The 15,377-nt window shown below is 47.5% G+C and overlaps 2 protein-coding genes across 3 annotated transcripts; both read left to right on the forward strand.

The window, feature by feature from the left end:
• Window positions 1-221: 221 nt before the first annotated feature.
• Window positions 222-4,133, forward strand: LOC120655039 ((6-4)DNA photolyase-like). Of its 2 annotated transcripts, none has more exons than XM_039932764.1 (14): window positions 222-1,020; window positions 1,113-1,184; window positions 1,247-1,327; window positions 1,401-1,571; window positions 1,653-1,724; window positions 1,847-1,933; window positions 2,024-2,122; window positions 2,226-2,309; window positions 2,392-2,478; window positions 2,573-2,644; window positions 3,067-3,180; window positions 3,278-3,365; window positions 3,499-3,594; window positions 3,681-4,133. In XM_039932764.1, the coding sequence occupies exons 1-14, from the start codon at window positions 709-711 to the stop codon at window positions 3,860-3,862; spliced, it is 1,617 nt and encodes a 538-aa protein (XP_039788698.1). In that variant the 5' UTR covers window positions 222-708; the 3' UTR covers window positions 3,863-4,133. The 2 variants fall into 2 exon arrangements, with proteins under 2 accessions (XP_039788698.1, XP_039788699.1); XM_039932765.1 differs by having other exon boundaries at window positions 350-1,020; window positions 2,066-2,122.
• A 375-nt stretch (window positions 4,134-4,508) lies between these two features.
• On the forward strand, window positions 4,509-12,622 carry LOC120653262 ((6-4)DNA photolyase-like). The gene is made up of 15 exons (XM_039931037.1): window positions 4,509-4,624; window positions 4,751-5,054; window positions 9,484-9,555; window positions 9,633-9,713; window positions 9,814-9,984; window positions 10,068-10,139; window positions 10,262-10,348; window positions 10,439-10,537; window positions 10,636-10,719; window positions 10,942-11,028; window positions 11,122-11,193; window positions 11,620-11,733; window positions 11,831-11,918; window positions 12,048-12,143; window positions 12,230-12,622. Exons 1-15 carry the CDS (start codon window positions 4,509-4,511, stop codon window positions 12,418-12,420), a joined length of 1,734 nt encoding a protein of 577 aa, XP_039786971.1. The 3' UTR covers window positions 12,421-12,622.
• Window positions 12,623-15,377: the final 2,755 nt, after the last annotated feature.

Raw genomic sequence — 15,377 nt, forward strand, 5'->3', positions numbered from 1 at the left:
TCAAGTACCCGCACCGGATCCCGTGTGGCGCGACGGGAACGGCCAATACTGGCTTGCAGGCGGGGCGGGTTGTGGTCAGCCTGAAACCCGCGGAGCTTGCCGCTAACAATTTTTGCGGGTTTGAGACTGCCCGCAACAAAAGAGTTTGCGGGTCTGGTGACAGAGACCGTGTATCCCACATGACCCGCGTGTATACGCAGCTAGCTCCTAGCTAGCAGCGTCTCCGCGGCCGCCTTGCACTCGCACGGCTCGGCTCCTCCTTCGCCGGCCTCGTGTGGCTCGCCTCCTCCGCCACCGGCCTCGCACGGCGCGGCTGGCCTCCTCCGCCGCCGCTCTCGCGCCCTGCGCGGCCCAGGCTCCTCCGCTGCCGGCCTTGCGCCTTGCGTGGCCCAGGATCCGCCGCCGGCGGCCTTCCGTCCAGCGTCCCCTACTACTCTGCCGCGTGGCCTCCCGCGCTGAGGCCGCGCGGTCGCGCCCCTACGCGGCCCACCCCGCCCCACCTGCAGGCTGAGCCAATAGGAAACCGACGTGTCCACTCGCCGCGCCACTCGCTACGGTTACCCTCCCTTGTTCAAACCCCCGCCGCCCATTCTTCCATCAACGGCCAGCACCCTCTCTCCACCCCGACGCCGGCGAAAGGAAATTCCCCAATTCCGACTTCCGAGCACCCCAACCACCGCCGCGGCGGCACGCCACTCCACACCGGCGATGGAGGCCGCGACGGCGGCAATGGTGTGGTTCCGGAAGGGGCTGCGCGTGCACGACAACCCGGCGCTCGACGCGGCCCGCCGCGGCGCCGGGCGGCTGTACCCGGTGTTCGTGCTCGACCCACGGTACCTGCGCCCGGACCCCGCCGCGGCGTCCCCGGGCTCCGCGCGCGCCGGGGTCGCCCGCGTCCGCTTCCTCCTCGAGAGCCTCGCCGACCTCGACGCCCGCCTCCGCCGCCTAGGGTCCCGCCTCCTCCTACTCCGCGCCCGCGACGACGACGTCGCCGACGCCGTCTGCGCCGCCCTCAAGGACGTAAGCATCCGCCCCATCTCCTCCGCCCTCGACGCAAACTTAACGGATTTTTTTCGTCTTCCATCGGGCACCTACTTACAATTGCTTCGCAGTGGAACATCGGCAAGCTGTGCTTCGAGTCCGACACTGAGCCCTACGCGCTGGCCCGCGACAAGAAAGTCACGGTGAGTCTCTAGTACTAGTTTTATTACAAGTTCTTATCTGACGAAATTTTTTGTTCGTTCAGGATTTTACGATGGCTATGGGGATCGAGGTGGTCACGCCGGTCGGCCATACCCTCTTCGACCCAGCAGACATCATAAACAAGGTGCTCGTACCAGTGAAGTGACCAAATGCTTGGAGTTCAACTCTTACCTGATTTTTGTTTTGCCAATTTGCAGAACGGTGGTCGGCCGCCTTTGACGTACCAATCATTCATCGCCATTGCTGGGGAACCGCCTGAGGCTATTTTGGAGGAATACTCTGAACTCCCACCGGTTGGAGACACAGGGGAGTATGAGTTGTTGCCCGTGCCCACAGTGGAGGAGCTTGGGTATGGGGATATCAGCCAGGTACGAGTGCAGTCATGATTGCTCTAAAGTTATTTCAGTTGCTGCTCGATAGGACTTGAACTTTCTGATAGCAAATTTTAGGAGGAGATTTCACCATTCCGAGGAGGGGAAACAGAAGCTCTGAGGAGAATGAAAGCATCACTTCAAGATAAGGTTTGGTGCTTCTGTAATGGCATATTGTGGTCCAGTTCATCCATCAATTTTTATTAGTTGTTATCTGCTTGTACAGTTTATCTCTCTGTGATGGACTTCATTCATTTTCTTTGTTTTTGCAGGAATGGGTTGCCAAATTTGAGAAACCTAAGGGTGACCCATCTGCCTTCCTCAAACCTGCAACAACTGTTTTGTCACCATATCTGAAGGTGAGTTTTGTCACTGACCTGGTGCAGGTAGTCGTCCTTTTTATTTTAGAATGCAGTGTTGAGACAGAGTGTTATGTTGTAATGTTGCAGTTTGGCTGCCTGTCATCCAGATATTTTTACCACTGCATTCAGGATGTCTACAGGAGCGTCAGAAATTATACAAAACCACCTGTTTCATTGACAGGCCAGGTGATTTGTGATTGCATTTGTTGGACCTGACGGAAAAACCAGGCTGCACCGCTGCACTTCTTTTAAGATGGATCTGAGTGCATGACTCTTGTTCTTGTAACAGTTGCTGTGGCGAGACTTCTTCTACACAGTGTCTTTTGGGATTCCTAATTTTGATCAGATGAAAGGAAACAAAATATGCAAGCAGGTTTGCTTCATTCGGTCAACCATATCCTTTATACTGAGGTCATTTGAGGAGCATAGTTGTAAAGTAAGCCCATCTAATTTAGATCCCATGGAGTGAGAATGAGGAGCTATTTGTTGCATGGAGAGATGGGCGGACAGGGTTTCCATGGATTGATGCCATCATGATTCAGGTTTTTCTCTAACGAACATCTGGCAGAATTACTTGCATTCACCCATGACTACTAGAGCATGTAACAGTGTTCTTTTTGTGTGCTTGTATGCTAGCTAAGGAAGTGGGGCTGGATGCATCACCTTGCACGCCATTCGGTTGCTTGTTTTCTTACGCGTGGTGATCTGGTATGTTTCATAATATATTAAACTTGCTTCAAATAAGAAACTCCGCTGGGAATTGTGTGCCTACAGCCTACTTTTGCATAGGTTCACTGAAATGTTCTTTATATAACATGTATGCTTGTAATTTCAAAGTTTTGGTTTTTTGGCAACTTTTAGAATTTTACTAAAGAAAGAAGTCAGTTCTATATCATTCTTTTGATTAGAAAATATGTTGTTGGGTTGTTTTGATGAGCTATTAGTTGGGTTAAATACTGTGCTGTTGGAATCTGAAAACCATTTTAGTTGCATATCGATCTCTGATAAGGACATTGGCATTTATTAAAGAATTGTGGACAATTACAGCATGCAGCTAAAGTAATTTACAAAGCCTAATTCCAATCTACCTGGTGTTGCTCATAATGAACTACTCACTTTTTAAAAAAAAGTTTATCCACTGGGAGAAAGGACGTGATGTCTTTGAAAGGCTGCTGATTGATTCTGATTGGGCCATTAACAATGGCAATTGGCTGTGGCTATCTTGCTCATCCTTCTTCTATCAGGTTAGATAACGCATATCCTTCAGATGACTTCTGTTATGGACATTTTTGTTCAGCCTAACAGTTTTTGCTTACTTCACTTCTACATCTTATAAAACAGTACCACAGAATTTACTCTCCTATTACATTTGGGAAGAAGTATGATCCTAATGGGAACTACATCAGGCATTTCATTCCAGTGCTGAAAGGTACATTTGTGTAACACCATTTTCAGCACCAAAATGTTTCTTCCTAAGTGAGAACCTAGAAAAATATTTTTTTTTCTTGTCAAAGAGAACTAAACATTTCGCTGTTGCACAATGCTACATTCTATTAATCTAGACATGCCGAGGGAGTACATTTACGAGCCTTGGACTGCCCCCCTTAGCATTCAGAAGAAATCCAAATGTATTATTGGCAAAGACTACCCAAAACCAGGTAAAATGAACAGTATCTTGAAAAGACACTAGTAACTATGGTTAGAAGGGATTAGTGTACCTTCTAACACCCTTTTGGTTTCGCAGTGGTTGATCATGATACTGCAAGCAAAGAGTGTAGAAAGAGGATGGGAGAAGCTTATGCCTCGAATCGCCTTGATTCCAACTCTTTCAAAGGGAAACCCTCAAACTTGTCGCGCAGAAAATGGTCTCACGGTGACCATGATGCCTCTAACTCGTCCATTGCCAAGCTACTGAAGACTAGTTGACCTGAGTGATGCGCAGCTCCCCTCCTGCGACAGCATTACAAAATGAAGCTGCGACAACGGAGGCAGCCTGCACCAGCCCATCTGTAGCATCCTAATGAAGTAGTTTAACTGAAAAGGAAATGACTTGCTATCCTTTCTGAATTGTACTTTTATGTATCATTATCAACAATGAACGAACAGATCTCTAACATATTACATATGGTCAGGTAACAGGTGTAATCATGTACTGGTCATCTTCATTTTGATTTTGCGCAAAGCTGTGCGGCCACTATACTGTAAAACGCTGAGCTTGCGCATAACCCATCAATAATCTTGATGGTCATGTTGCAATGCACAAAGGGCCTGGGTCTCGTGCCCCTGAATTCTAAAAAAACACAGCTGTAATCATGTAACTGCTGGTCATGAACAGAACCGATTCTAAAACACTGAACACAGGTACAAGTATTGGTAACGGGATAGAAATCTGGAAGGTTCGGAACAGAAGAGGAAAAAAAAGGTTGGGGGTGGGGTTGGAAGGAGAGGCTGGTCGAGCACAATGCCGAGCAGGCAACAGGCTGCTGCAGTCGTGGGAGGGGCCCAGTGTTCGTGGTAGGAATAGGCCTGAGAGAGCCCACCACGCTAGGCTGTCGCACTTTTAACAGCGCCCATGTCCCTCCTCCCAACCCCTGAGACGTGGGATGCGTCGCGCTTATTTGAGCATGTTTCTCAAAAGGTAACCAATACGGTACTAATCAGGATAATGCCGGTAGGCTGTAGCCAGATGTGAGCGGGCGATGTAATTCCCGGCCCAATTACACGACAACTCGGCTTTCGACGCGGCCCGCCGCGGCGCCGGGTGGCTGTACCTGGTGTTCGTGCTCGACCCCGGTACCTGCGCCCAACTCCGAGGGGTGCCACCGCCGCGGAGTCATTCTGTGCCGCCGCCGCAGCCGAGGGCGGAGGAGATGGAGCGGATGCTTACGTCCTTGAGAGCGGCGCAGACGGCGGCGGCGACGTCGTCTGCGCCGCCGAGGCTCACTTGGCGGCGGAGGCGGGCGTCGAGGTCGGCGAGGCTCTCGAGGATGAAGCGGACGCGGGCGATCCCGACGCGCGCGGAGCCTGGGGACGCCTCCGCCGCCTAGGGTCCCGCCTCCTCCTACTCCGCGCCCGCGACGACGACGTCGGCGCCGCCGTCTGCGCCGCCCTCAAGGACGTAAGCATCCGCCCCATCTCCTCCGCCCTCGGCTGCGGCGGCGGCACAGAATGACTCCGCGGCGGTGGCACCCCTCGGAGTTCGAGCCGTGCGGTAGGGAGTAGCGTCTGTGAGAACCGCCCAATTTGATACTATTTTAAACGAACCGCCGGTCATTATCATCCAGATGAGAGTTAACACGTGCTTGCCGGAGAGCGTGCCACGTGTTATCCCACATCTAGAGACACGAATAACCGACACGTCATTCATCCAAAATAATATCAAATCCGGTAGTCCCAGTATGTGCTCTAACATACGCCCAGAATCAGCATATGCACATACCGTTTACAATCGAATACATCGCCAATAATCCACAAAGAGCAGTTTTACACACTTAATATTACAAGTTCAATATAGGTGGATTTCAAACTCCACTTACAAGCCTTGGCTCACGAAAGCCATATTAAACAGAAACGTAAAGTTTATTGTATTTACATACTCTCACGAAGCTTGATTACGATAAAGACTTACTAAAGTAATGATGCCTTGCTCAAGGACAACATTACAACCACCACGACCTACTCGTCCCCCACGTTTGGATCAGCGGGGTAGAAGTGGCCGAACACCACTTCCGGCTCACCTGCAACTAGGTTTAGAAAGCACCCTGAGTACAAAAGGTACTCCGCAAGACTTACGCGATTAAATAAACAAGGATCATGCAATGGCTCAAGTAAAAGCTTTAAGGTTAAGTAATTATTGCATAAGCATTAGCTCTCTACACTAACACCTATCAGAATTGATTAATGTTGCCCAACCCCAAACACTTTTAGTTGATTAGAGAGTAATATAAACTATAACTGTTCATAGCGGTAACATGAACCATTCTCATCATAAACGATAATCTATGAGGAGTTCATGGGTTAAAGAGCGTGCTCATAACCGAGAGCGCGGCAATTCGAATTGATTATAACCTTGCAAGGGTGTACTACTTTACCCACACGACGCAAGGACCATGCGACTCACCCAACCCGCTAAAGTTGGATAAGAGGGTACTCGCGTCAACCGTTCCCAATATGGCTCGATCATTGAAATCTTCACACCTAGTTTACGCGTAGAGACTTAGTTTCCACCGGGGACATCTCTAAACTTTCCTACACGTAGGTCCACCCGGGAACACCTCTAAGCCTCTCTGCATAGCCCGAAGCCACGTATCTAGGACTGTACATCAATGATCAAGTCAAGGAAGGTAATTGGCTTATCCGTTCCATTATATTGGATATGTGGTAGCACGGAAAGGTGCTCAAAACCGACGTCGTCCACTCGGTCCTTAATCGATCCAAGCGGACTATGCCCATGTGACTTCATTCTCTAGGCCCTAACATTCCGCTCGAATCTCGATACTGCACTCCACTTGCCCCAGATGCTCAAGTGCGATCAAGAATAAACAGGTAAGTGTGATACTCCAAACCAATCCTGTCTAGCGAGCAAAAGAAGTATTCTAAGCAGGGCTAAGCATCTAGTCAAGTTAAGTAATTAACTATCTAACTAGTGCCAAGAATAGGGATAACAGATCAAGAAAGGATTATGCATAAAGATAGGTATAAAAATACAATACATACATAATATATATAACCCAACATTACCCGGTGAGATAGCTAAACTAAATCAGATTAAATAGGAGCAAGGAATATGCTTAGCTACTTGCCTGAGTTAACTTCCGATTCGACCACGAACGGGACTCTGGGTTCAGGCTCCACGGACTCGGCGGGCTCCACGGGTTCGTTCTCCGACCGTTCGGTCACTAAAATGCATGAATGCGGTGCAAGAATTAATAAATGAACTAAAAAACAAGAATAAATCATGAAATAATTTTAGCGTGCAGAGAACAATACAAAGAACTCATGAAAATTGGTTTTGCAGCAAAAGCATTTTCCTATAAGAAATCATAAATAGATCAAATTTCAGCTACTCTAAGCAAGATAAATCAGAAAAGGGATTCAAAATAAACTAAAAAAATCTAAGAAAATTATTAAGGAAACTAGGAAGGAGCACAAGGCTAACAAAACTGGTTTTGCCATTTTATCACTTTCCAGCAAGAAGTTCTATATTAAACCACATTTTGGACAGCAAGCACGAAAACGAAATGAAAACCTAACCAACAGCAAGGAAACACATGAACAAGTTGCACCACTAAACACTACATCTCACAAGGAGTCTAAAAAAATTTGGTTTGGCATTTTTCTAGCAATACACAAATAACTAAGCAATAAACTCACTTTTTCAAGATAAAACAATAGATAAATCTACAGCAAATTAACATGCAAAACAATATTTTTCCTAAGTAGATCTCATCTAGGGGAATCCAACAAAACAAGTTTCATAATTTTTGGAGCTACACAAGAATTTCTAGGGATTTTACAAGATTGCAGAAATACTAAACCTAGAAAAACCCTAGCAAACTGCTAGGTGCACCCGGCTTCCACACCCGCAGGCGCTGACGGGTGGGGCCCGCTGGCCAGCGGCCCACCAGGCCGGGTCAAGGCGAGGCCAGCAGCCTTGACCCGCCCAGGGGCGCGGCCACGACGCGGCGCGGCGCAGCGTGCGCGCGCATGCGCGCGGCGACGGCGGCGGCGGCGCGAGCTGGTGCGGCGAGGCGGGGCTGGAGCAGTGCAGGGGAGGCGCGCACGGCGATGCGGAGGTGGCGGCGAGGCTCACCAGCGGCGGTGCGGGCGAGGAGCGGCGGCGGACCGGCGGCGCGACGAGCAGAGGCGGCGGCGGGCGGAGGCGCTCGTCGCCGGCCCTGCAGGGAGGGAGAGAAGGCCGGGTGAGGGCCAAAATCGGAGGAGGAGGAGGAGAGCTACGTGATGCGCGCGCTAGATCGGGGGGAAACCTCACCGGCGGCGACGAAGCTCGGGGGCGGCGGCGGCAATGGAGGGGGGCTAGGGTTTGAGTCGGGGAACGGGGGCCGGCCGGGCGCAGATAAGGCGTGAGGGAGGACGAGCTTGGCATAGAACACGACGATGGCCGGCACGTGGCGCGTTTTGCGAGGTTGAACGTCGGCGGCGGCGACGCGTGCGGCGCGCGGCGCCGAACAGAGCAGGGGAAGGGAAAGGGTGGCTGACAGGTGGGGCCCGCGGGGGATTTTCTTTTTTTTCTTTTTTTTTCTCAGGGCTGTGACAGCGTCCATGGTGGATCTCCCTCACCGGCCTGCTTCACCACGCCTTCACCACCAGCCTCCTTCACCAGGACTTCAGCAAGCATGGTCAACAGCGGCAGCACCTTCTTCAGTGGCACAGCTGGGCATAGCCCAATCTCTCAACCATTGATATTTTGTCTTCAGATCCGGCAACCTGGTATTTTCTCCATTACCTCTTATTTTTTTACAACACTTTGAGTATAGAATTGAAATTGTAGTTGCTGCAACGCAGTTTGTTGAACTAATGTGATGAATAAGTGAAGCCTGAACTTCTTGTGCGAACTTTTATTTGCATGTATGTCATTTGGGTATGTCGAACTGTGTTTTTGTTTGTGTTGTCATGATGCTCGGTTAGGACCTCACATAGTGATGAATTTCTGATGCTTTCTGAGGTCTATGCTCTGAATTGGATATTTTTTATATTGAAGTCTTAAGTTTTGAAAATTGGAAATCCATGCCATGTTGTGACTTGTGAACTCAATTTGTGGTCAGATGGTATAAATGATATTATCTTTGCTTGAAAGGTCCTGTTACTAGCTTTGCTTGAAATTTGATGAAATTGGGTAGCGATTGGATGAGTGAATAACAAAATTAATGTCCAGCAGAAAAGGGAATGCAACTGCTGTATGTCTGAACTGAATGTTTGATATTCAGTCTTTGGACAAAACTAGTAGTAGTAGTTCTGAAAGACTGAATGTTACCTCTGAATGTTTGATATTCAGTCATGTGAATGTTACCTCTGAATGGTATCTTTTTGAACCTTTGAATGTTACCTGCTGTTCATGTGAATGTTAGTTACCTCTGAATGGTTGTTCATGTGAATGTTAGTTACCTCTGAATGGAATCTTTTTGAACCTCTGAATGTTACCTGCTGTTCATGTGCAATGAAATTCCCATTGCTGAATGTTACCTGTTGTTCATGTGAAATGAAATGCCTGTAGTTTCATGTATGCCTGTATGCTCGTGTCAAATGAAATGCTGTGGCTCCATGTATGCCGTGGCTCCATATAAATATATGTTATATACATGATTATTCTAAGAATGATTTGAATTATTTGATATATTGTGTATTCTCCTATGTATGCAACACAATGGTTACAAAGATCAAATTATGCACTAGATCATCATGATTTTTGTGTTAAAAATTGAATTGAATACCTAGCAGACAGCTAAACAGACAAGTCGTTGTAAAGTTGTCTGTTTAGCTGTCTGGACCTTTGTACATGCCCTGACCTACTTACAATTGCTTCGCAGTGGAACATCGGCAAGCTGTGCTTCGAGTCCGACACTGAGCCCTACGCGCTGGCCCGCGACAAGAAAGTCTCGGTGAGGCTCATGATCGCTTATCTCTAGTACTAGTTTTCGTACAAGTTCTTATCTGACGAAGATTTTTGGTAGTATAGGATTTTGCGATGGCTTCTGGGATTGAGGTGTTCACGCCGGTCAGCCATACCCTCTTCGACCCAGCAGACATCATAAACAAGGTGCTCCTGCTGGAACACTCTTAAAGGTGCTTGATACCAGTGAAGTGACCAAATGCTTGGAGTTCCACACTTACCTGATTTTTGTTTTGCCAATTTGCAGAACGGTGGTCGGCCGCCTTTGACGTACCAATCATTCATCGCAATTGCTGGGGAACCGCCTGCGCCTATTTTTGAGGAATACTCTGAACTCCCACCGGTTGGAGACACGGGGGAGTATGAGTTGTTGCCCGTGCCCACAGTTGAGGAGCTTGGATATGGGGATATCAGCCAGGTACGAGTGCAGTCACGATTGCTCCAAAGTAGTATTTCAGTTGCTGCTCGATAGGGCTTGAACTTTCTGATAGCCAATTTTAGGAAGAGATTCCACCATTCCGAGGAGGGGAAACAGAAGCTCTGAGGAGAATGAAAGCATCACTTCAAGATAAGGTTTGGTGCTTCTGTAATGGCATATTCTGGTCCAATTCATCCATCAATTTTTGTTAGTTGCTATCTGCTTGTACAGTTTATCTCTCTATGATGGACTTCATTCATTTTCTTTGTTTTTGCAGGAATGGGTTGCCAAATTTGAGAAACCTAAGGGTGACCCATCTGGCTTCCTCAAACCTGCAACAACTGTTTTGTCACCATATCTGAAGGTGAGTTTTGTCACTGACCTGGTGCAGGTAGTCGTCCTTTTTATTTTAGAATGCAGTGTTGAGACAGTGTGTTATGTTGTAATGTTGCAGTTTGGCTGCCTGTCCTCCAGATATTTTTATCACTGCATTCAGGATGTCTACAGGAGCGTCAGAAATTATACGAAACCACCTGTTTCATTGTCAGGCCAGGTGATTTGTGATTGCATTTGTTGGACCTGACGGAAAAACCAGGCTGCACGACTTCTTTTAAGGTGGATCTGAGTGCATGACTCTTGTTCTTGTAACAGTTGCTGTGGCGAGACTTCTTCTACAAAGTGTTTTTTGGGACTCCTAATTTTGATCAGATAAAAGGAAACAAAATATGCAAGCAGGTTTGCTTCATTCGGTCAATCATATCCTTTACAGTGATATCCCTGTAATCATGCAGTAAGACTGTTCCTGGTCATGGCCCTGTGTTTCTGTGCTTTGTACAAAAAACTTGTTTGCTTTCTCTCTTTAATTGAAGGGTAGAGCTCCTGCCATTACGTTCAAAAAAATCCTTTACAGTGATGCCTTTGACCAGCATATTTGTAACATAACCCCATCTAATTCAGATCCCATGGAGTGAGAATGAGGAGCTATTTGTTGCATGGAGAGATGGACGGACAGGGTATCCATGGATTGATGCTATCATGATTCAGGTTTTTCTCTAACGAACATTTGGCAGAATTACTTGCATCACCCATAACTACCAGAGTATGTAATAGTGCTCTTTTTGTGTGCTTGTATGCTAGCTAAGGAAGTGGGGCTGGATGCATCACCTTGCACGCCATTCAGTTTCTTGTCTTCTTACGCGTGGTGATCTGGTATGTTTCATAATATATTAAACTTCCTTCAAATAAGAAACTCTTCTGGGAATTGTGTCCCTACTTTTGCATAGTTTCACTGAAATGTTTCTTTATATAACATGTATGTTTGTAATTTCAAAGTTTTGGTCTTTTGGCAACTTTTAGAATTTTAGTAAAGAAAGAAGTCAGTCCATAAGAGTTGGCCATTTTCCTACATTATTCTTTTGATTAGAAAATATGCTGTCGGGTTGTTTTGATGAGCTATTAGTTGGGTTCAATACTGTGCTGTTGGAATATGAAAACCATTTTAGTTACGTAGCGATATCTGATAAGGACATTGGCATTTATAAAGAATTGTGGACAATTACAGCATGCATCTAAAGTAATTTACAAAGTCTAATTCCAATTTACCTGGTGTTGCCCATAATGAACTTTTTTTTTAAGTTTATTCACTGGGAGAAAGGCCGTGATGTCTTTGAAAGGCTACTGATTGATTCTGATTGGGCCATTAACAACGGCAATTGGCTGTGGCTATCTTGCTCATCCTTCTTCTATCAGGTTAGACAACGCATATCCTTCAGATGAGTTTTGTTATGGACATTTTTGTTCAGCTTAATAGTTTTTGCTTACTTTACTCTCACATCTTATAAAACAGTACCACAGAATTTACTCCCCCATTACATTTGGGAAGAAGTACGATCCTAATGGGAACTATATCAGGCATTTCATTCCAGTGCTGAAAGGTACATTTGTGTAACACCATTTTGAGCACTAAAATGTTTCTTCTTAAGTGAGAACTTAAAATATTTTTTTTCTTATCAAAGAGAACTAAACATTTTGCTGTTGCACAATGCTACATTCTATTAATTTAGACATGTCGAGGGAGTACATTTACGAGCCTTGGACTGCCCCCCTTAGCATTCACAAGAAAGCCAAATGTATTATTTGCAAAGACTACCCAAAACCAGGTAAAAACAACAGTATCTTGAAAAGACACTAATAACTATGGTTAGAAAGGATTAGTGTACCTTCTAACACCCTTTTGGTTTCGCAGTGGTTGATCATGATACTGCAAGCAAAGAGTGTAGAAAGAGGATGGGAGAAGCTTATGCCTCGAATCGCCTTGATTCCAACTCTTCCAAAGGGAAACCCTCAAACTTGTCGCGCAGAAAATGGTCTCACGGTGATCACGGTGCCTCTAACTCGTCCATTGCCAAGCTGCTGAGGACTAGTCGATCTGAGTGATGCGCAGCTCCCCTTTTGCGACAGCGTTACGAAATGAAGCTGCGACAATGACGGCGGCCTGCACCAGCAATCTGCAGTATCCTAATGAAGTAGTTTAACTGAAAAGGAAATGACTTGCGATCCTTTCTGAATTGTAGCGTCTGTATTAACAATGAATTCTAAAAAAAACACAAGTATAATCATGTAACTAACTGCTGGTCAATGTACCAACGCCTTCCTTGAGGAAAAACGAAAAAAAAAGGTTGGGGGTGGGACGAAAAAAAAAGGTTGCGGGTGGGGGTGGAAGGAGAGGCTGGGTCGAGCACAACGCTGTCCCACACCGAGCAGGCAGCAGGCTGCTGCGGTCGTGGGAGGGGCCCAGTGTTCGTGATAGGAATGGGACTGAGAGAGCCCACCACACTACTAGGGCACATCTAGGCTGTCGCGTTTTTAACAGCGCAGGCTCGCGCCCATGTCCCTCCTCCCAATCTCGAGGCGTGGGCTGCGTCGCGCTTATTTGAGCCTGTTTCTCAAAGGGTAACCAAATGGTACGGTACTAATCAGGATAATGCCTGTAGGCTGTAGTTAGCCCAGCAGACGGTTGCCAGATGTGAGCGGGTAGTGTATTCGCCGGCCCAATTGCATGCCAGGCCCAAAATCTCCAGCGACGACGCACTGACGCAGCGTGGGCTGTGACAAAACTGCCACGGAAACGCATCGCCTCGCCTGGGCAGTGATTTAGTTTTCTGGACTAAGGGGCGTGCAGCAGGCTAGCTGCTCCATGTTAAGCATGGGTGGTTAACTGGTCATTAGGTTTGCTGACGTGTTCAAGATGCTAGTTCCACTATTTACCAGGGACAGGGAAACAAGCTCAGGGTTGGTGAACAAACTATGGTTACTGTTCCTAACTACGATTCCGTAGTTGATCTCAGGAGGTCTTGTCAGAGCACGGCGCGCCAACAAAACAGCCACTTTCTGCATGTTTTTTCAGACGTCCTGTCGGTATACCAGAGCGGCAGAGCTGATGCCCACTTTTATCGTGGCCCTTCTAATCTTGACATCACATCTTACTGCGTGTCGTTAGCCGCGTTCACAGAACTCCCCCCCCCCCCCTCCCCCCCACCCAACAAAGATTGTAGGACCACTGCTTCACACCTTCAGGTTTTCAGAACCTGAAGTCAGAAACCGACTGGAGTAGGGCCCTTCCATCCTCATCTCTTCATGCGAGTGGAATCCAAGCACCACATTTTCTCTCTCAGAAACGAGCTGTTCTGTTAAGACTTAAGACCGGTTCTACTTCTTTCCATGTGGTTGCGCGTTTGTTTCCTTGTGGCAGGGTCCATCCTTTTGATGCAGTAGCAGAGCTGCCAGAGCACCTGAAGCAGCCCGGTTCACCATGCATGTAACAGCAGCCCTTTCTCACTGCGTCGTCCATTGGCATGTCAAGAGCGCAGATGTAGTATTCAGATAAAGCTAGCAGTTAGCGGACAGATCCAAGGAGATGTGCCAGATGGCTGGGAAGCACTATGATCTGAGTTGTGAGGGTCTGTGAAGTCAGCCATCAGGGGTTCAGGTAGGCATATGCAGTGTACCGCTTGGTTGTTTCTTCCACATGGTTTCAGTGCGGTGGCTCGATGCCTCCATCTCGCTCCATGGATGCGTGTTCAGAGGCAAAGATTTGCTCCCTGTTTGCTATGTAAGAATCCTGACGATCTTTGATTTCAAAAAAAAAAAATCCTGACGATCTGAAGGCGATTTGTGGCTTTGTGTGCAGCCTTGCCCCTTAGCCTTTGTGATTGTTGTCAACGTGTCATGGCGATACAGAGCCAAGAGTTTGGCATTTGAGGGACCGAAACCGGCGACTAGAGAGGGGTGAATGGGAGCCGATCAAAATTTCTTCTGAAATCAATCCGTCGGCTTATATCCCAAAATCACCACAAGCCCTCAAGAGTTCTAGGTGGAGTTTGGAATAGCTATGGAAGAGCTCAACCAACACAAACAAACCCTAGAATGAGCAAGCGAAAACTCGGAAGTAAACACGAAAATCAGCAGACCTGACTGCCTGGACCGGTCTGACCGGTTCAACGAACCGGTCTGACCGGTCGTGGCAGTTTAAACAGGCCGAGACCGGTCTGACTGGTCTTGCCGTCCGGTCTGACCGGTGGCACCCAGAAAAACCCGTGAACAATCCTTCAAATGAAGAATCTCGAGCAAACGAAGTCCAAATCCAACGAAACTTGGGGGATACCTTCACACCTGTCCCGTGAACATATCCCCAAGAGATCTTTCCCAAAAGGTTAGAGGAACTAGAGAATTCGAGGAAAGATCAAAGAGGATTGGGGTTTTCTCAAGAACGTGAAAAACCTTAATCTGAGGGACTCGTGAATCTTGAGAGTTTAGCCCTAGGCTAGATGGTCAAGAAGCAAATCACGGAGTCCCCAAACCGTCCAAGAGAAAGCTTCGATCTCAAAAACCACCAAAAGAGAGGAAATCAAGCCATGAACAAGAGATGAACGGGAACGCACAAGAGCTGCTCAAAGGGGACCTCGATTTCATTCAAATTCATCGTGATTTACAGAGGACCTCACCTATACTAGAGCTAGACCTCCACCCATTCATCCACCCTCTCAAATTTGTGGACCTAGCTATAATTTAGACCACTTTTGTCATGGAGACCTCGGCCTAACCCTAGAACTGAGGGAGGAATAAGGAGAAAACAGAAATGACTCGTGGCTTCGAGGCTCACCTGTCCAAGGGGGCAGGTGAGACATATTTATCGACTCCCGGGTTAGACCGGTTAGACCGGTCTAACAGACTGGTCACATCCCAGAAATGACCTCCACTCTGAAATTCAAACTAAAACGCCCGTAGGGGCAAAACCAGAAAAGGGTGCAAGATTTCATCCGACGCGCGGAGTTTCTTTCTTCAACTCGAAGTCTTCTTCGCGATGCCGCCACGTCGATGAAGATCTGGTTCGT

Source organism: Panicum virgatum, chromosome 1N, assembly GCF_016808335.1.
Source record: "Panicum virgatum strain AP13 chromosome 1N, P.virgatum_v5, whole genome shotgun sequence".
NCBI lineage: Eukaryota > Viridiplantae > Streptophyta > Magnoliopsida > Poales > Poaceae > Panicum > Panicum virgatum.

Coding starts and splice junctions, on each gene's coding strand:
- LOC120655039 (XM_039932764.1), top strand. CDS start 709: ATGGAGGCCGCGACGGCGGCAATGGTGTGGTTCCGGAAGGGGCTGCGC. Junction 1,021..1,112: donor TCTGCGCCGCCCTCAAGGAC/GTAAGCATCCGC, acceptor ATTGCTTCGCAG/TGGAACATCGGCAAGCTGTG. Junction 1,185..1,246: donor CCCGCGACAAGAAAGTCACG/GTGAGTCTCTAG, acceptor TTGTTCGTTCAG/GATTTTACGATGGCTATGGG.
- LOC120653262 (XM_039931037.1), top strand. CDS start 4,509: ATGTCCCTCCTCCCAACCCCTGAGACGTGGGATGCGTCGCGCTTATTT. Junction 11,194..11,619: donor TTCTTACGCGTGGTGATCTG/GTATGTTTCATA, acceptor TTTTTTTTTAAG/TTTATTCACTGGGAGAAAGG. Junction 11,734..11,830: donor GCTCATCCTTCTTCTATCAG/GTTAGACAACGC, acceptor CTTATAAAACAG/TACCACAGAATTTACTCCCC.